At 40.3% G+C, this 20,456-nt stretch overlaps 1 protein-coding gene and 1 non-coding gene across 3 annotated transcripts in view; both read right to left on the bottom strand.

The window, feature by feature from the left end:
• pde2a (phosphodiesterase 2A) overlaps nt 1-20,456 on the bottom strand; it is a 207,863-nt gene that overhangs the window by 43,350 nt on the left and 144,057 nt on the right. For both annotated transcript variants that reach the window (XM_023961218.1, XM_023961217.1), the window contains exons 3-4: nt 294-383; nt 23-111 (exon numbers count right to left, since the gene is read on the bottom strand). In XM_023961218.1, coding sequence (XP_023816986.1) covers nt 23-111; nt 294-383 — 179 coding nt within the window. The remainder of the gene's footprint in view (nt 1-22; nt 112-293; nt 384-20,456) is intronic.
• mir139 (microRNA 139) lies at nt 11,397-11,495 on the bottom strand. The gene has a single exon (NR_107158.1). It is a non-coding gene; the product is annotated as a microRNA 139 (primary transcript).

Raw genomic sequence — 20,456 nt, 5'->3', positions numbered from 1 at the left:
TTGCTGCTCAAACAGTACACACCTGATCTTCCCCTCCTCCGGCAGCTCATGCGGTGGCTCTTCAGACAAAAGCCTGAAGTCTCCCTCCAGCAGGTAGACGCACACGCACTCCTGGAATAAATCACACAGTCCTTTGCCACATTAATCAGATCCTAATTGATACAAGAAGTGATGAGCTTCGTCAATTTGTGAGGGGCTGTTATCAGGTCAGAGTTACACCCGACTGAATCAAAACTTCTGTTTTATTTTTTTTTTTCAGGTAAAACAATTTAAATAGGAAGCAAAGCAAATACCGTGCTGGGAAGCAGCTCCTGGATGCTGTCTCGCAGGGCCGCTCGCAGAGAGCGGGCATCCACCACTGCTGCCAGTCGCAGCAAGGCATCCTGTGGGGGAAGACAAACACAAACCATCAGGACCGCCTGTTCACCAGATCAGAAAAGCTATGGAAACCCAGAGCCTTCATTTTGTTATCTTTGTGGGACCACGTTTTCTCACACATATTTACCCCGGAAGGCTGCAAAAGCCTCTGGAAAGCTGTTTTAGATGTCAGAGCTCGTTTTGCTCATCACAATCCTCATGAAGGAAAGGTGGAAAACAAAACACTCGAATATTCATTTACAAAGGTTGGTTGGGAGCTAATTCATTAAATGAGAGTGAACGTGGAAGGCATGATGGCTTTCATAGTTGCTATTAACTCACTGAGTGTTTGAAAATTAATGGGGGGATGGGAGGGAGGGGGGATTTTTTATCCAGGTTTTTTCTGAGTAAATTAACCCAGAAAAACATTTTTCTGTTCAACAACAGTCCTGGACTGCAGGGACCAGATTGTTTTTGCAATTCTTTTTTACTGCACCTTTGAGTGAAAATTTCCCCCCACCTTAGATTTCAAAACTCACCAAAATTTGAACACACCTGGTACCTGCTGAGCCCCCCCCCCCCCCCCGCAAAAAAAAGACAAAATAAAAAAAGGAGAAATCATCAACCAAAATCTCATAAGGGACTCAACAAACAAAAGTTTCTAAACGAAAGGATATCCAAAGAAAATGTTGATGTAATTATGGGATGGCCACAAGACCTAAGGCTTGGTGGTCATGTTTTGACAAATTTTCCAATAATATGTGAAAGAAAAACTTTGGTTCGATTGATTTTCATAAAAATTACAACACACACCACCAGGTTAAGTCCACAACCACACCTGAAGTTGTGTTGACCTTTGACCCTGCCATGTTTAATTTTCCATAAAATTGACCTTTGATACTTTCTACAAATTTGAACATCTCCTGGGGATTTTGATCTCTCATTTGGAAGCCCTTTTGGAACAAATCTTTCCTTTAAACTTTGAAGATTTTAAACAGTGTTAGAGTGGTGAGATTGATGCCCCCCCCTCACTATAATATTGTGAAAATCGAATACAAGAATTGTTAGCTCAAGCTGAATGAAACAATATAATAGACAATAAGAACATATTAGGAATGTGTGCATGTTTAACGAAAAACCTCAGTTGCTTTGACCAGGGTGGCAGGGGTAGAAGGGGGAGGGTGAGGGGCATGTAACAGTCACTCAACCAGTGAGGGGGGGTCAAAAGGGGGAGGCAAGGGTGGTTAGCACCAGCAGGCCACACCACGCTGGTTGCAGCTTAAATTTTTAAATGTTTCCACATCGAAGTTCATCACTGCAGCAAATCTTTGGCCATAAAAAATAGATATTTAATTTTTACTCTCTGTTGCTGTATTTGTCACTAAAGAATGGAGAGTTTTACGCAGAATTGATGTCTAAAACAACTTAACAAAAGAAGCTTTTTTGGTCACCCCTCTCAGGGTTAGAGCTTTCTCTCAGCCACTATTTATCTAAACATTTCCAGCATTAAAACATACAAACATATGTGAGCAGAGGCCTCTCTTTAAAGATCTGAATTCTGTGTTAGCTGAGAGTCAATGGTTTGAAAGCAGGACTGTGCTCCAATATCTGCTCTTCTTCAAAGGTCAGGGTTTGCTGGAAACAAACCCAGCGAAGCGTATCCTCCGTCTACACTGAGAGCACTTTGTTTGTCTTGTCTCCTCTCCCATCATTACAGCTTGCCAGCAAATTTAAACGAAAGCGTGCTTTTCCCCCCGTATTTTTCTCAAAAGGAAGAGTTTTCCGCTCGTTACTCTTGAAATGATTGCTTATTGGCCTCAGAGTTTTGCCCGAAAGCTGGTTATCTTGCAGCTCAGCAGCGTTCCTGAACACCTCTTCAACAGACGCACACAAAAGCAATGCTGCTGCTGCTGCTGCTGATCGCAAACACAGCTTTCACGCTGTACTAAGAACAAACCGCTTTTGCCTGCTCTGAGCTCTGAGGATATAAGAGAGATGTATGAAGAATAAACAAAAAGAAGCTTGAAAGAGAAGTTCAAACTAGGGCTGCTTTCTTGATTCTGCACACTAGGCTGTTTGCCAGAGCTGGTGATTTGCAGAGGTAATTTCAATGTCAGGAAGACTTAGAGGACGGGTGATTCAGATGCTGTTTGACCATCGGACTTGTGCAGCATTTGAAGCAACCTAATGCCTAAAAAAGGACAATATAGCTATGAGATGCAAGTGTTTTCATTTTTTTGGAGCTACTTTTCTGGTCTAAATGGAAGATAGAGAAGCAAGTAGGATAGAAGTGGGGTTCAGATGTTTTGGGGATGTTTGTCTTTTGTTTACATCATTCACAAACATGTCAGTCAACCACCTCAAAGCATTACCTATTTCGTCTCATTTTCTACTTTGGTTTTTAGTTGAATTCACCGAGTTTCAGTTTTCATACTGCATTAGTAACTAGTGTAACTTTAGTCTGATTAAATATCTCAGGGGGAATTAAATCACAGAGATGAAAAATAAAGTCAGAGACCACAAAGGCTTAGATTTGGCGCATTCTTAAAGCTGTGCTGTGAATGTGAAAGTAGAGAAGGAAAATGTGGTTCTGAGGGGGCTGGCGGTCAGGTTTAAGGAAGGAGCACTTTGTCCTAGGTGTACAAAAAAAGCCCCCCAACGGGGCAGCAAGCAGCACCTGCTGCCAAGCGTCTCTGACAGCGTCCATCTGCCTGTGAAATTCTTAATTTTCCCCCTTTTATTTTCATCTTTATTCTTCTCCTCCATCTGTGTTCAGCCTGGTTTTGGACTGAGGGGAAACAGGGATGCAGTGGAGGAGGGGGTGGTAGTAGATGAAGACAGTGAGGGTGCACGAGGTGATGGGGGGTGTCAAAAGTGAAGGAGGGGAGGAGAACAGGAGAGTGTTGTCCTGCCAGTGCAGCCAGTATTGGTCATTACATATGATTAGATATGATTAAACGTGATTAGCTTTGATCACTCAATCAGCCTGGTTGTAATGAAGTTGGATCAGTGCCAAGCCTGCATTTGCAGCGAGGAGAGTCGGTGTGACTCGCACGTCTTCGGATGCTCGCACAAAACAAACAAGTTTGATTGAACACGGATTTTAACGCAGACAAACTCCTCATCCTCTCTGCTCTGCTGCAAACTCAAGACCAGCATTCACTATGTGTGTGTGTGTGAGCGGAATGGGTGCACGTGTGCATGTGCCTGTGGAGTTTTTTTCTCTGATAATAAGACGTATGCCTCGGTAAATGTCAGCCTCTGTCCTCTGACCTTTCACAATCATTTCTCGCCATGTACCTCAAACCATCTGTTACATTAATTTACCTGCGTCTGCACCCATGACTGCACACAACCTGACGTGCGCGCGCGCGCACACACACACACACACACACACACCACAGCCTTTCAGCAGATTCTAATAAGATGAATTCAAAGTTTTAATTGCCTAATGGGTGAAGGAAGGAACCTAAAACCAAAACATGGGAGACTTTTTCCACTCAGCAACAATAAAATCCTTCAATTGCATCAAAGCTGAAGCACGACCATCATCCAAACACGTTTCCTTTAATGCCAATTCAATTTAGGGGAATTTGACAAAAGCTTTTATCTAAATTGATTGAGAAATGCAATAATAGAAATCGTAGATGCGTAGTTACCAGCATTGATTAAGTTATTCTTGCTTCATTTCATAAATGCTTTTATAGATTCCACACTAATCTGTCAGATGGAATTACTGTCATCATTAATTTGGTCAAACCACCCATTCATCTGAGGTAGGTTGAAATATCTTTTTATAAAATTGCTTTCTGTGTTTTGTCCCCTTGTTGGTCTAATTATTTTTTTTGTTTGTCTGCATTTTTTTCGTGATTTCCCAAGTGTACATTTCCACTGAAACCCTTTAGTTTGTATATTGATCCCTACTTTTCTCCATCTGCTTGTCACTCACACCTTTTATCACAAGACCAAAGGTTTGCAGTTCAGGTTATTAGAGCTCCCGCCTAAGTCTGCGCCGTTTTTTGGTAGTTCGGGCTCGTGGACAGTTATAAAAAGGATTGGCAGCATCTTAAATGGTAATGGTAAATGGCGTATACTTAAATAGCGCTTTTCTACCTACAAGGCCCAAAGCGCTTTACAGTCATAGACCCATTCACCCAGTCACACACACATTCACACACTGGTGGCGACTCTGCTGCCAAACACTGGCGCCAACCTCCCACAAGGGGCAAGGTGGGGTTCAGTGTCTTGCCCAAGGACACATCGACTCATGGGCGTGCAAGGCGGGAATCGAACCTGCAATATTCGATCAGGGGTCGATATCAAGATATCATGAAAATGGAACATACAATTGTCATGCATGTGGGAAGTGTATCGAGAAGTAGTAATAAGGCTAAAATTAGTTGCCCGCGCTTATGACGTCCTTCTGATGCTGTTGTACGGTTACACTGAAGCTGCACATTAGTTGTTAGTAAGGTGCACATACTGACTCCTTAGTCACCACATGCGAATTTCACACACATGAGGACTTACAAAAAATGCAGTTTAAAAATTATCTTATTTGTGACGTAGAAAATATGCTAGGTGGGTCACAGCTCCACTACATTCTGATACATCCACTTTTAGACAAATAGATCCATGAACATCTTTGTTTTCCTCGTCCGAGCTGGTATCTGGTTTAAAATTATTGCTTGTCATTTTTGTTGCAAGAGTAATGTTAGGTTGGGGGTATGAGGGGAGACGATTTAAACAGATGGGTGACGGGAAGTGGGGATGGGGTTGCTCCACGCCAACAGCTCTGCCCACAAGTCAGAGGTGAATTTTTGACGAATTACTGCTGCTCTTCAGAAAAAGCTAATATGCATTACTTTACTTACACAATCAATTTAAATCAACTCATTCAGTGCCAGTGAAAAACAGTTTGTACTTTACTAACATTAAGAGTTTCATAACGATGCAAAGGTAATATGCAAATCTCAATCAGAATCAGCTGATTTGCATTGATTTTAATGGTTGAAGAGTTTGTTTGTCATGTGCTATTTAGGTGTCACTGGCGATTTCTCCAGTGTTAAATGGTGAAATATTTTACGGCTTCACTGAGTGGTTTAAAATATTTTGCAGGCTACCTACGTTCTTCGTAGAGGTTTGCCAAGTTTTCGCCTGGAGATAGCCCGTGTCCACCTGTAAGGGCAGTTGGGACTAAGAAATAACCAATGCATTTGAATAAAACCCCTTAATCTTTTCTTTATCTGACTTGGAGCCCCTAAAAACACGTTTCACTTGTCGAATACTTAAGCTGGATGGTTAACTTTGCGGTCAAAAGTGTTTCATCTGACATTTTAGAGATCACTCAGCTCCCATAAAGTTGCCATTTAGAAAACTGAAGGCAATGGATGTTCGCTTTTACAAGCTGCCATCAGAAACACAATTTAAGCAATTACGGAACAATTTTCCAGCTGTAATTAATACATTAAAGAGCCATATACTTGCCACAGTCTCCATTGTTTCTTTCCTGCTCTGTTACTGCAGGACTGTAAAGTGGGGGGCCGTGTGGTGCATGGTGTCTAACGCGGCGCTCGTCTCTCCTGTGAGAGCGCCGCTGAATTTACTCTTCAGGGGAGCACTTAAGCCTAAAACATCCCTGTGAAGCTGCGCAGCAGCTGGTGCGAAAAAGCTAAGAACACAGTTATTGGCCTAAAGCTACATTGGCATGGTAATGAGATTACAGAGACGCAGGGCCTGACGGTGAAACAAGCTGGAGCAGCTAATAAATGTAAGTGAGGCAGAGAAACAGGGGTAACATTTTACGCTTTGTTTCTGCTGTTTCCCTCAACTCCAGTCCTCGTAAATTTAAGTTAATAGACAGGGATTGAGCATAACTCCAAGAGGACATCTCACTGAAAGTTAAATTAGGTCTACACGGACAGAGTGGTTGCTAGCAGGATGAAGCAAAATCGCTTCTGTGTTGTGTGGAGATAGTTTCCTCCAGAGCAGAAATAGGCCAGATAATGTTTATGCATTTAGGCTTATTTTAGTCTACTCTGCATACCTTGACAATGGAGATGTTTTTTTTTTCTTTTCTTAATCCGACATTGTTTGGATCTGAAGTGCTTTTCAACAAAGCTCTGTCCTGAAACTGCCTGATGCTTCCATGTTGGATTTGCTTTGTTATTTTTAGCAGCTAAAAGCAAAAAAATGTTTCCTGTTCCTGCGACTTTCCCCCAAAGTCAGTCACTTCTCAATTTTATGCTTTCCAGACAAAGTGGAGGGTGCACACACTGATTCAGGTTCAGCTGTGAAATACCTGTTTTTTATATGAAGCTGCTCATTTAACAGCACGAAAGACGACGTGCATAATGAATATGCAGAGGGAGAAATGTCCAATAAACAAGCAGGATTTCCAGCCAATAAAACCGCAGTAAAAAGTGACGGAGAGCAAAGTACTTTTCTTTTGCATTTCAATCAAACCCTCATTTTGTGTTTGGGTGAAATTGACCCGTTAAAACATTTGACAGTTATAATGCTGAACCTCAACCAGGTTTTTAACTCTTTTTGTAAGTTTATCCTCTCTTATACTTTAACAATCCTCCAGCTTATTGACGGTCTGTATGAGATGAAAATATATATTAGATCATACCTCATGTTTTTTAGTGTATTTTGAGACTGAGTTTTTTAGTTTTTAATGTTAGCGGGTCAAATTTGACCCGCTAACATTAAAAACTACAGCATCTTTTTAAAACATTAACAAGGTAAACCAAGATCGAATCTGAACAGTATGGATTCCCAGCACCACTCTGACTGATGATGCCACTTGGATGAGAAGAAAAACGTTTCAAGAAATATTTTTATTTCAGATGCCATGACTTTAAAGCCAAGATTAAAGGCAGAAAGTTTCATTTGAGCCAAATCAGAGAGGACCTCTTACCCATATAAAAAAAACAACACATTTTTTGGTCAAATGTCATATTTTTGTAAAATGACCCGTCTGTCATCACATGACTGCAGGAATAGACTTTAATACCCATGTATACATTCAGCCAGTGGGCTTAAAACTGACTTAAATGTGAAATTAAACATTATAGTTTGATCGACAGAAAACCTACGGTAACCTCTATGTTCATCATTAAAGTGACTACAGTCAAAATAAACTCTCCTTTTGTCAAGACTAAAGATTTCCAAAGTTTTATAATACTGTAGTGGTATTATGACATCATAATGCTTTTCAATAGACTGTTTATAAAAGTGAAGCGATAGGATATTAAATAAGTGGTAGAACAACGCTGATGCTCTCCTCATAATCCCACATCTGTTACTCACTCATTTCCTTACCTTTCATTTATTCCCAAAACCAAATTTTCAAAACTTTTTTATTCAAATATAAGAATAAATAGGATTTGAAGCAAAAACAAGCAAAAAGTTTGTAAATAATAAGCTTAGCTTTAAACTATGCATAGTAAAAACAAAAAGTTGGAAAACACAGATGAGGAAATGCCCAGAAAGAGAACTCTTGAAGCTAAATGAGCTGCAGAATTAGAAACCTTTTTCTTCTTCAAAAATATGTTTTGTAATTAGGATTACAGGAGCTTCACTGAAGTGAATCATCTCAGAATAACTGAGTGTGAATATAAACATGCAAATGTTCACGATCAAATGACAGACTCAACTATTGGAGCTTCTGCTATCAATTTTGCCTTTTAAAAGCGGACAAAATAGATTTACAGGCCAAAAACATGGCTGAAAAAAAAAACGTAGTCTAATTAATTCTGGCTTAAACTGCTGCATGCGTGCAACCATTTCACCTTTGGGTATTTAGCGTATCATATTTCATAATTATCATCTTCCTCTGACCCTCCTCTCCCTGCAGCGATAAAACCACCCACGGCTATAAGAAACTAATTGCTTTTAAATGGACATACAGCACCTTTGATGTTAATTTCTAAAACAGAGCAAAGCTCGTCTCTCTGAACAATGCTGTGCTTAATTATTTCATATCATGGCACCTTTAAAAAAAACAAGACTTTTGTTTTATCTTTGGACCATTGCTGATTATTTAAAAAATGCATTTTAAGTAACATTTTTAGTGATAAGCAGCTTCCTGATAACTTTGTATTTTTCTTGACTCTGTTAAATGTCTATATGTATTTCTAATGAGAGTTTCAACTGTGTATTATTTTTCAACTGTCATCAACACAAGGTAAAAAATACCAGGAAAGAATCGCTGACTCGAAAAAATAACTGAGAGGTACAACAGCAGTGCCTTGCAAAAGTATAGATAATGAAATACTAAAATGATCAAATGTAATAAAATACGAGAAACAAATATGGTTAAATAAACACAAGTGTCGGTAGGGTTGAAAACAAAAGTGTGGGTAGGGTGTTTTGGGGCATATTACTGTAAATCTAAACTGTGCCATTGACTAACAGTGACATACACAGTACCTTCAGTGTTTTCAATCAAGTATTATACAGTTTCGAGATCACTGAAGGTACCATTAGGATTTCAGTAGTCTGATAGTTTTGGAATAGTAACTAACTCTGCCCCTGTATTTCCTACCAGAGAATAGAATATGGGAAAGTCCTAGTGCCGGATGACTCTGGTCCTTTGTGATGCTTTACTCAGACCCCTGCTGTGGTAAATGTCCTGGATTGACGGCAGGGACATGTGGTGAGGTTTGTGGCTGAGGCACTGACTCGTTCAGAGTCAGATTTACAAACCAACTAACCCAATATATATTTACCAGCTACTGATTGCATTTCATATCAACATTCTTTTTCTAAACATAGCAGGTATTGGGCTGAGGAAGAATGCAAAACGTATAGTCAGTATGCCCCCCCCCAGCTGAATGCTACAGACAGACTATTTACCATAGACACAGCCCCACAGAGGATGCGTGCTCTTTCACTCATGCGCACAGTTTCACGCTGGTGTAATCTTTACTTGTAAATGGAGTCCTCGTGTCTCTTCATCTGGATTAAAATCATTGTTACTTGAGGGTAAAATGTCTCCTCATGTTCTTTTAGTTTTAGTTGTTTCTCAGTCTCATTGAGGATATGTTGGTCCAACATTGATCATCCAATTACTTATTACTACACATTCTGATCTTAAGTCCAACTTTGAGACATTTTAATGATATTACAGCTTTGCATTCTGCAACGAAAGGGCAGAGGCCTTTGGATCCATGTTCAACCGTGTTTATTGACAAACACATACAGGGCTCGAGAGGATGGATAAGAGAATCCGCAAACAAACTGGGCAAGGGTGTGTGAGAGCAAAGGCAAAACAGGCAAAAGTCAAAATACACGAAGAGTCAGAGAAGTAACGCTCAACCTGTCAGCAAATGCAAATCAAAACTTTGCACCGAGCAAAGCCTGGTGAACGATTAAATACACTGGGGGTGATTACTGAATGCTGAAGAGCTGGTACAAGGTCTGGGAACAGCAAGCAGTGGCTGATGGGAGATGTAGTGAAGATGAGAACAAAGTAAATACTCAGGAGATGGCTCTCCCTAGGTGTCGGAAGGGGAGACAGAAGTTTGAGTCCTGACACAGTCAGTCCAAACAAAGCATAAAATAACAGACTCCTATTGAACTTTATTTGGAAACACCAAAGAAAAACACTGAGGCAGAATTACCACCCGCATTGTGACTTTTCACTGTGACTTTAGGTCAGATCGACCACTAGATAGTTGAAAGACGAACATGAAATACATTACATCTTAAATGGAAAATGAGGACATGTAATAAATAGGAAAAAATGGTCAATGCTGTATACTTATAAAGCACTTTCCTACTTTCCTTGAAGGCCCAAGCGCTTTACAGTCACAGTCCCACTCACCAAGCTTACACATATTCACCCACTGATGGCGGCTCCGCTGCCAAACGCTGTTTCCAATCTATAACCACAAGGGGCAATGTCGGGTTAAGTGTCTTTGCCAGGGACACTTTGATACATGGGCAGGTAAGCCAAACACTGAACCTGCGACCTGCGACGATCAGAGGTCGACCACTCTATCTCTGCACCATTGGCCATCCCAATAAATTTGTCTATAGTGTATAAAAAAGACCCAGTTTAAATGGGATTGCGCAATCTGCTCTGAGGAGGAGCTCAGTGCTGCTTAACCTCACAGCTTACTCTGTAAATGAACAGGAAATGTGCAAAATACAGGGATTTTGAGGATAGAAATGACTAGAATTACACGAACAGATTAGTGGACACTGATGTTTATTAATATTATTATTATTATACATCTCAATATGGTAGGTGAGAATGATGACAGGTTGTCTCTCCCACCACCCTCCATTGTGCTTTTCTGCTCTGAGAGGTGCAGTTCTCCTTCCACACTGCGGTACAGCCTCACAGAGGGCTCTCTTGCTGGAAAACCACACATGCAAATGCACATATACTATAATGCTGGATCACGCTCCAGAATGTCGTGAACGCTACACAAACTCCTCAGGGACTCAGATTAGATTAGCCAGTTAGATGAACACTAATATTCTAAATTGGTCATGTTGGATAACGACTTGTTTTAGGTAAATAGTCAGCTGGGATGATTAGTTTAATGAGCTGAGCGGAGCCTTTAGGCTTCCTCTTGTATTTCTGATGCAAGACCAAATCCATGCTGCATTTCAGGACGTGCCACCTTGGTCTAACGGCGAAGGTAGTCCACCATCATCTGCATTTAATTTCCTCCCCCTCTCTTTGTTGATTTAATCTCTGTTGTTCTTCTGTTCTGACTCGCCCCTCTGGACATTAAAACAAATCACCGGCTTGTTTGTTTGTTCGCTTCACCTGCTGGATCCTGTTTATCGATGGATCTTTAAACTGATAAGAGGCAAACTGTTCGATTCCCCTTCTTTAACATTCAGGTGAATTATTGATGCTGATGGATTTTTAGTCTGCACAGTGACAGCTGATAAACAAATGGGGGGGGGGGACTGACTTTAAATCAGCTTGAAGCAGGGGTGGGAGGCAAACACCTGAACACACTCAGAGTGACAGGACGGGTGGGGTGGGGGTGCGGGGGTGTGGGGCTGAGCTGCGTTGGGTCCTGGTTGTTATTCCAACAGAGCCGAGTCTCCAGTAGCATCACTAACATACTGGAGACACATGCACTGTAGAATACAGCCAGGCCATAATAAGGGGCCCCCATGACGCACAGAGACACAAAACATGTCAGTCCCCCCAATAAAAACATCTCCCTCTCACATGAGTAAACAAAGTCGTGAAGCGGCTCGGCAAAACAGCAGTGCAGTTACTATTAACCAACTTGTGTCTGCGTGCCAGCGAAGATTCAGAGAAGAGACGGGACTTTTCAGCAGCTCTGAGGGAAATTTAGTAAACGGGGACCAATGCCAGACAGTGATTAATAAATATTTCCCGACTCAGGGGAGATGGATGATAGACAGAACCAGTGAGGAACACAAATCAAAACCTGAAAGAGCGAGTCGAAAGGTGGAGACCACTTGAGGAGGCCCGTGAAGGTGGAGAGGTGCTGGCTGATGGAACCAACACGTTGCTTTGGGAAGAGGAGTGTTTCAGGACAGGCTGGCGAACACTCGGATGTGTCCCATATCCACCTTACGTTTCCTCTGCTCCGTTCAAGCTTTGAGTAATTTTTTTTTAGACCTAAGATAAAAGCAGTCACACATTCTGGTAATTTGAAAATCAGTTTCTCCAGGGACGAGAGCAGATGGTCAAAGTAGAGAAAAAGACTTTGAGTGTTTAACGACTCAGAAATTGTCTCTCTGAAAAAGCTTTGCATCAAGTGGACCCTCAGACATGAACATAAACAACACATCCTTCTTATTGACTCATCAGATGCTGGTCCTCGCTCAGGGAGGGTTTTTATAAACACGTTTATGATCTGTTACGAGATCATTTCAGCTTTAACAGCTGCTTCTGTCAGCCTTTCATTCAGTGGCTGAGCTTTTGACAGAGATGCACAACATGATGACACAGAAACCAGTGGAATCAAATGAAATGAGAAGCACAAATGACATCTTTTAACTAGTATAACTATTAAAAACACCAAATGGATGCTATTATGATGTAAATAATAATAAAAAAGCTTAACCTTTTGGATGTTAAAGGGGTCAGTAAAAAACAGGGACGTTGTACACAAAATGTTCTAACCATTGACTGTATGTGAGAATCCCTCCCCCTTGGCTTTCCAAACAGGTTATAGATAACAATTACCAAAGGTTATTACTCATTCATTCTTTTTGTCAGAATATTCCTTCTTGCTCTGATACTCTTCTTTCAACCTGTCCTTTCTAATCCTATTTTTCTTTGTAGGCCACATAATTTAAGTTAATAACTGACCAATCAGATGCTTCAATAAAAGTATGTAGGTCGCCCCCGCTCCACCATTCAAAACCTTTGCTTGACAGATTTTGTGTAGCCCACTTTCAAGTGATAGAGGTGTGGACTTCCAACAAGATCACTCCTGATTAGTGAGAGTGGTTGCTGTAGGAACGATGACTCATTTGGTTGGAGCTGGAAGTAAAAACCATTGTCTGTGGGTGACAGTTCTCATATACAGTCAATGGTTCTAACTGAGTTCATTTATGATGTCAATCAATGCTTGAGCCAGAATTATCTTTATTTGAATGAGATGAAAACAGAGACCATTGTTTTTGGTGACACCTCCACGGCAGAAATCTGGGGCTTTGCTTTGACAGTTGTTTTAAATTTGACAAACAGACTGACAGTGCTGTTAAAATGTTCTTGTATCACTTCCCTCTTTTAGCAAAAGCTAAATCTTTCCTGAGCCACAGGGATCTGGAAACAGTGATCCACGCTGTGATTACCTCTCGGATAGATTATTGAAGCTCTCTGTATTTTTGGTGTCACTCAGCGTTCACTAAACTGCCTGCAGAAAGTCCAAAATGCAGCAGCACGACTGTCAAGCAGACGAGCGCATCCCTCCAGTCCTCATGTCACTTCATTGGCTCTCTCTCTTTTAGAATTCAGTTTAAACTTTTACTGTTTGCTTTTAAAGCTCTACACGGTCTTGTTCCAGTTTACTTAACAGAGCATTTAACTGTTCACAGCCATTCTAGAGTTTTAAGGTCTACCACGGCAGAAACACTGGGGTGCATTTTCTGTTGCTGGCATCAATGATATGAAATAAAACTGCACATGACATCAGTGGCTTTTAATACTTTTAATACTATAGTATTTTTTTCTTTGACTTGTTTTACTTACTTTAGAAATAAAATTGTCTGTTGTACATTTTAATGTCTCTTGTAATATGCTGCTGAAATTTAACCTTTTTGTTCTTACTTTATTAAATTCTTGTTTTCGCTCTTATCTCTCTTTTTATTGAAAAGCACTTTGGAACCCTGCAGGCATTGTAAAGAAAAATTAATGCATTCATTGAGTTTGAATGTCTGCGAGTAACATTTGATCTTTATTTTATAGATCTAACGTCTCTTCAAAGTTTGTTGATGTTGCTACACTTGATAGAATGATGTCAAACAAAACTTCAAGCCCATATAAATCTATTGTGTCCTGCCTTTATAGTGATTCCTCCGCTGTTTTGTCAGATATTCTGGCTAATGAGAAATGAATAAGTGCCGGGGTACGCAGCTGTTTGTCTCATGGCTCTTTTTGTTTCAGGTGAGCTTTGACACGGTTTCGTAAGAAGCCACTGCTGCACCACCGCCACAGTCCAGCATCAGCTGGACCGGCTCTTTCATAAATTTCCCTGACTCTTAAAGTTCCTAAATGTTGTGGTTGTTTCATTGTTTTCAGGAGAACTCCTCCTTGTTATGTTATTGTTTCTGGTACAAATCAGACAAACCTGTGAGATCCGACTGTAGCTCAAGCGTCGTCATAGGATCTCACTGAGAGGCCGCGTTCATCTAAATGTCAGCAACTGCCAATCAGGGTTGTCTAAATATCATGGTCGCTAAAAAAAAAGGATAAAAGCACGCCATGCAAATGCAGCTTTTAGTAGAGACAGTAAAAATGTAGTCCATTACTTTTCCTTCTTGCCGTTGGGAGTGCTCATCGGTGTCCATCAATGTTTTTGCCTGACTCGCACAGACCGAGACACGAAGCCACATTAATGATCTTCCTTTCTCATCCTCTTCCTCTTTCTTTCCCCCATTGTTTCTAACCTTTTTACCATCTGTTCATGATTCATACTCTGTCATTTGGCTTCCTCCAATGTTCGCCGTATTCTCACTGTTCACCATTTCCTCGCTCGTTCTTAGACACCGGTCTTTGTCACCTGCCTGCCTTTCATTTATCCCTTACATCCCATCATGACTCTGCCGTCTCCTTCTCCTCTGCAGGTGTTTGACAGTCTCACTCTCGTCATATGGCTCTTGTTCTATTTTAATCTGCCTCTTTCTGTTCAGGAACAGACACCCACACACTTGCGCCATTCTGCAGCTCCGTGTCACTCTTTAGTCATCTTTTCCTCACTCTGGAGTCTTCCCGATCCTGCACGTCGAACAATCTATCTATAGGATTGTTTTGATGCAAAAATAGGACACACTTGTGTATGTTACAGCTGTGGGAAACCGCAGCCGTCTGATTATCTTGAATGAAGACAATGCAGAGCCATTTCCAACAAGGTCTAAGGTACATTTCTGAACTTGATGTCACAACTGCCCTTATGGGTGGATACTGCGGGTGAAAAATGGGCAAACCTGTAGGGGTCACGCAGGTGTCCCGCACAAAATATCAAGGTCGTAGATCGCTCAGTGAGTCCGTAGTGAGAAAATGTTCATGCAATTTTTTCTACAGCATGCTGCAGGCGACAGGTCCTAGTGAAAATTTATACAACACGTAAGGGTGAAGTATGAGAGACACAGGCATGTCACGTGGAGCTTAATTTTTTTTTAACCCCGCCTCAAATTGTGCAAGCAGCCTGTGAGTGCTATTCACGTGATAAGTGTGTGAATCCTTGTCTTCAGCCTGACAGAAATGAAGAAATAAGACAGAGTGTTGTTTGTGTGGACATCCTTCCGGTGTCCCAAAGGCACTTATGTGTTACCTGCACACCCCGTGCGTACAGTATTTGTGTGTGGTCAGTAAGTAGCCAGTACTCACACCTAACTAACGACTAGGGCGCAGTGTAAGGGTACAATACGACAGCACCCGTACGTCATAAGTGCGTGCAGCTTACATTCGTTTTACAAGTACTTTACAATACACTTACTACATTGAGGACAATGGCACAATCCATTTTCATGATTTTTCTTTCTTTTTATTTTGGACTAGTGAAACAAGTGTAAAATAACAAAATAAGACAAAAACGAGACTAAACTTGCAAAAAAACAAAAAAAAAACAAGAAAAAGACAAGTAAATTATATAAAACAAAACAAAAAAAAAATTATATAAACACCAGTCCAAAAGGGAGTGAGAAGAAGAAAAATCTTATAAACTCTCACCCCCCTTTACCTTAAGCCCTTACTTTCCCACCATCAAAGTCCAGGGCCCTACCCAAGTGTATATGTACATATATACATGTAATTTTCATTTCCAAACAACATGCAAATGAATAACAAAACGTATTGTCAAAGTATGCAGATTTATAAATGCTGACATTCTGTATTTTTTTGTATTTGCTCATATTTATCCATGATCATCTTTCTGTATCTATATTTAAATTCTTTTATGTTTGGACATTGTTTCAAGCATTTACTGGTTCTGTTCCACAACTTCACTCCACAAATTGAAACACAGAATCTCTTTTTATTTGTACGTGCTTTATGTATGACAAATTTAATAAATTGTTTTTGGCCTTGAATATTATTTGAGCGGTACAATACTCTACTAGATCGTAAAATTTGAGTAATTTTGATTCTATGAATAATTTATTTGTGTGTTCAAGGTAACTGACTTTGTGTATGATTCGTATTGCTCTCTTCTGAAGTATTGAAAGTGAATGTAACGTTGTTTTATAGCTGTTCCCCCAAACCTCTACACAATAAGAAAAATATGGTAAAACTAATGTACAGTATAACATGCGGAGTGATTTGTGGTCCAGAACCAGTTTAGCTTTATTTAAGACAGAAATACTTCTGGATAGTTTAGCTTGTATGTAGCTAATATGTGCTTTCCAGGTAAGTTTGTCATCAATTATGACCCCAAGAAATTTATTTTCATAAATTCTTTCAAGCTTCACCCCATTTATGTGCATGATAGTTAATATTTTTACCCTTATGGTGACCAAATAACATCATTTTTGTTTTACTTAAATTTAGTGAAAGTTTATTTACATCAAACCACAGCTTCACTTTTTCCAACTCCTTCTTAACAATTTCAATGAGCTGCTGCAGATCATCCCCATCACAAAACACATTTGTATCATCAGCAAATAGAACTAGCCATAATTTGTTAGAAACCTGAAATAAATCATTTATATATAAAATAAACAATATTGGTCCCAGAACCGACCCCTGAGGGACACCACAAACAATGTCCAAACATTGGGAACAAGCACCTTCAACCTTTACAAACTGCTTTCTGTTGCTCAAATAGCTTCTGATCCAGTCTAGCACTAACCCCCTAATGCCATACCGTTCCAATTTATTAATTAACATACCGTGGTTAATTGTGTCAAAAGCTTTTTTTAAATCAATAAATACCCCGATTACATGTTTTTTATTATCAATAGCATTTGTTATATTTTCTATTACATTCATCAGGGCCAGTGATGTTGATCGATTTGACCTGAACCCATACTGTCCTTCGTCCAGTATCTTGTGCTTTTCGATGAAAGAGTTTAATCTGGTTATGAACATTTTTTCCAATATCTTTGATAACTGCGGTAACATAGAAACTGGCCTATAATTTGTGAAGTGATGCTTGTTCCTGGTTTTGTACAATGGTATAACTTTTGCAATTTTCATTTGATTAGGAAATGAACCTGTTTGGAATGATGAATTAAAAATATATTCTAATGGTTTCAGAATTCCACTGATTACTGTTTTCACCAAAGCCATATCAATGCCATTAACATCAGTAGAGAGTTTACCCTTCATTCCTCTCACGGTCTTTAATATTTCATTTTCAGTTACTGGGCTAAGAACCATTGAACTGGGATTTCTGTCAATTAATATTTGCACATGCTTTCCAAATGTTCCTGGATCCGGGATTTGCTTTTCTAATTCAGGTCCCACGTTTTGGCCCCACATGATGGCCTTGAAGTGGCCTTACCTCAAGGGAACTGCAAGACACACCTGCTTTCCCTTTAGAGACCCACTCCAATGAAAATTGGGTTTTTGGTGTTATTAACACATTCCTGTAGGTAAAAAAATAAAATAAAGGTATAGATTGTTTTTCTGAGTATTTCTTTATTTAAATCGTTGTGACTCAGGAGCAGACGGAAAAAAAAAAACCCCACTGCATCCACGTTTAGACGAATAGATCCATGTTTGTCTTTGTTTTCTTTACCTGAGCTGGCATCTGGATAAAAACTGTTTGGCTGAATGGTTCCCATATTGCTAGCCGTTTTCGTTGCAATGCTAAGGTTAGGTTGATGGTGTGAGGGGCTGTAAGCTAATGGTAGAGCTGGTAAATAGCTTTCAGTTATGGGTGACGGGAAGTTGAGGGGAATTTCTTTAGCGCCAATGTTCCCGCTCACAACTCAGAGGTGAATTTCTAATGAAATCCTGTCGCTCTGCAGAAACTATGTCCTAGAAAATTACAGTTTTTTTTAAACTTGGTTAAAAATTCAATGGTGTCCAATGGTAACACTTTGAAAATAGTTTGGAAGATGATATTAAAGTGTCTTCTCTTCTCTTCTGGCCCCGTACCACCCAAATACCCACAGCATTTGTACGGGTACCCATGCGGGGTTTCATAAAACACATAGTATTTACTCAGCTGTTTTGACATTTGAAAGCTAAAAATCCTTTTTTACAAAAGATATGTGTACTGAAACTTAGTGCTTTTTTTTTTTAAATACAAAAAATATATTATTTGTAATAAAAAAAAAATTAGCATTACATGAAGTCTCACATCTTCTCTATGGACTTCTGAGGACTTCCAAAGAGCTTCTGATGAAGGTCCCAAACAAATGTTCTGCTTTTGTTTCGCTACTGCCACAACACACGTCTGCGCTGCTTTGCGATTGCGTCTTCACTTTTATTATTTTTTCTGAGCTTTCTCCAGTCGGCACAAGAAAAGCCTCACAGCAACTGGTTGAAGGAATCAGTCATGTTTGAAAACAGCCGTGGAGCTGGATCTGAGCGTCTGAGCTGCAGACTGAATCTCTGTTTTATGTCACTTTTTTTCTCCAGCAGGCACGGCGGACTTCAAAGTGTCTAAAAGACACCCATGAGATTTGGCTGGAAACATGCAAATGAGTCTCTTTTGAGGCAGCCTTTCACTGTGATGCAGGATAAAAACATGTTAAACAGATGTTAACAAGAAAGAGGAAGTAATAAAAATCCTATTTTTCTAAGGAATGATGCATAAGAGAAATATATCACATTAACTAGGTTTTGGTAATTTTACGATGCTCCATCCTTAAATGATGTCTGCAGTCCATGTTGTAACTTCACATACCGTACTCTAAAAGGCAATCACAGCACTTAGCAGTAAATTAGGATGTCTGCATTAACCTGCCAGCCACATAATTAGTGTTCTCTGTGGCACAGAGAAACGGCGAGACAGGTTAGCTTCATTCGACTTTTGCTGAATGTAACTCTGCAGCAATTAATGTTCGCTTTTTCAAGCAGACCCATAATTTTCCAGCCAAACCTTTGATAGCTCTTCTTAGTAGCTGCCACCAGATTGGTCAGGCAAATATTCTCTTCTTCCCTTTTGCTGTTTATGGTCAGTGCTGAGAACCTCTGGCACTACCCAAGCTGGAGCAGAAGAAGAGGTCACAAACACACACAAACAGAGCAGCGAGGCGTGTTCCCGACGCTCACATGTTCAAACACTTGTTATTTTAACCATGGAGCCTTCTGCTCAGCACATCAGTGAGCAACAGGCTGCGAGTTCCAACTTCAAAGTGTACACCTGGGGCAGCTGCTGCACATGAATGCAACAAATTAAAAATGAAAATGTATCAAATTGAATTACAAACATGCTGTGATGAGTTCACACACACACACACAAATGGAAATCTGCACAGGTGCAAGCCCACAAATCCAGTTTTAATAACAGAAAAGCAAAGACATGGAATCAAACACCTTCAGATCCACAACAAAAACGCAGGACATGAACATCAATTCTTCCAGTCCATGGATTCAGAAGCTTCATATGTGTTCCACAAGTACATGTCAGTGTGTGTATGTGCAGCAAACCATTGTTTAAGGGTAAAACAAACTTCCTGTTAATTTGATTTTTTACAGGAAGACTCCACTGAGGGAGCTTCCCTGTTTATAAATGCGTGGAAAAAGCAAACACAGAGGTACACAGGAAGTGTGAGGAGTCTGCCTCCCTCGGTTACCTCTGTGTCTCCTTGACATGTCACCCCCCCCCCCCCCCCTGCCCTTCCCTCACTCTGTCTAGGTACCACTCTCCACCTCTCTTTATGTACTGAGTCTCTTAATGTCCCTTTAGACGCCTCTCTCTTCCCATGGCCTCACTTCCTCTTCTCTTTATATGCCCTTAAAAAGCTACATTGAGTGCCTGTACTGGATCCTCACCAGACGTTCCTTTAAACACAATGGAGTTTGGTTTTATTTTTACTAATATTATTATTCTTTTAAATTTTCATTAAAAATGTTCCCAATAGCTTTTTAATCATGATTATGCCATTTTTAGCTAAAAACAAATCCCTGTGTTGTTTTCTTGGTAATAGTTTCTGCAGAGCAGCAGTAGTTCGTTAGAAACTCAAGTCTGAGTTGTGGACGGGACTGTTGGACCAGAGAAAGCCTGCCCCGGTCCCATCATCCATCTGTTTACGGGCTTTCCTGCTAGCTTCCAGCCCCCTCACAGCCCCAACCAAACATTACCGGTGCAACAACAATGGAAAGCAATATTGAAGCTATCCAGCCACACAGTTTTGAGCAGCTCAGATGAGGAAAACAAAGACGTACATGAATCTGTTTGTCTTCATTCTTCATCAGAATGGAGCAGAGCAGAGAACTCGTGGCCTGTCGTAACTTCTGCACCACGCCTACA

Source organism: Oryzias latipes, chromosome 13 (assembly GCF_002234675.1).
Source record: "Oryzias latipes chromosome 13, ASM223467v1".
NCBI lineage: Eukaryota > Metazoa > Chordata > Actinopteri > Beloniformes > Adrianichthyidae > Oryzias > Oryzias latipes.
Note: the sequence above shows the minus strand (reverse complement) of the source record. Positions and strands in the feature narration are given on the sequence as shown.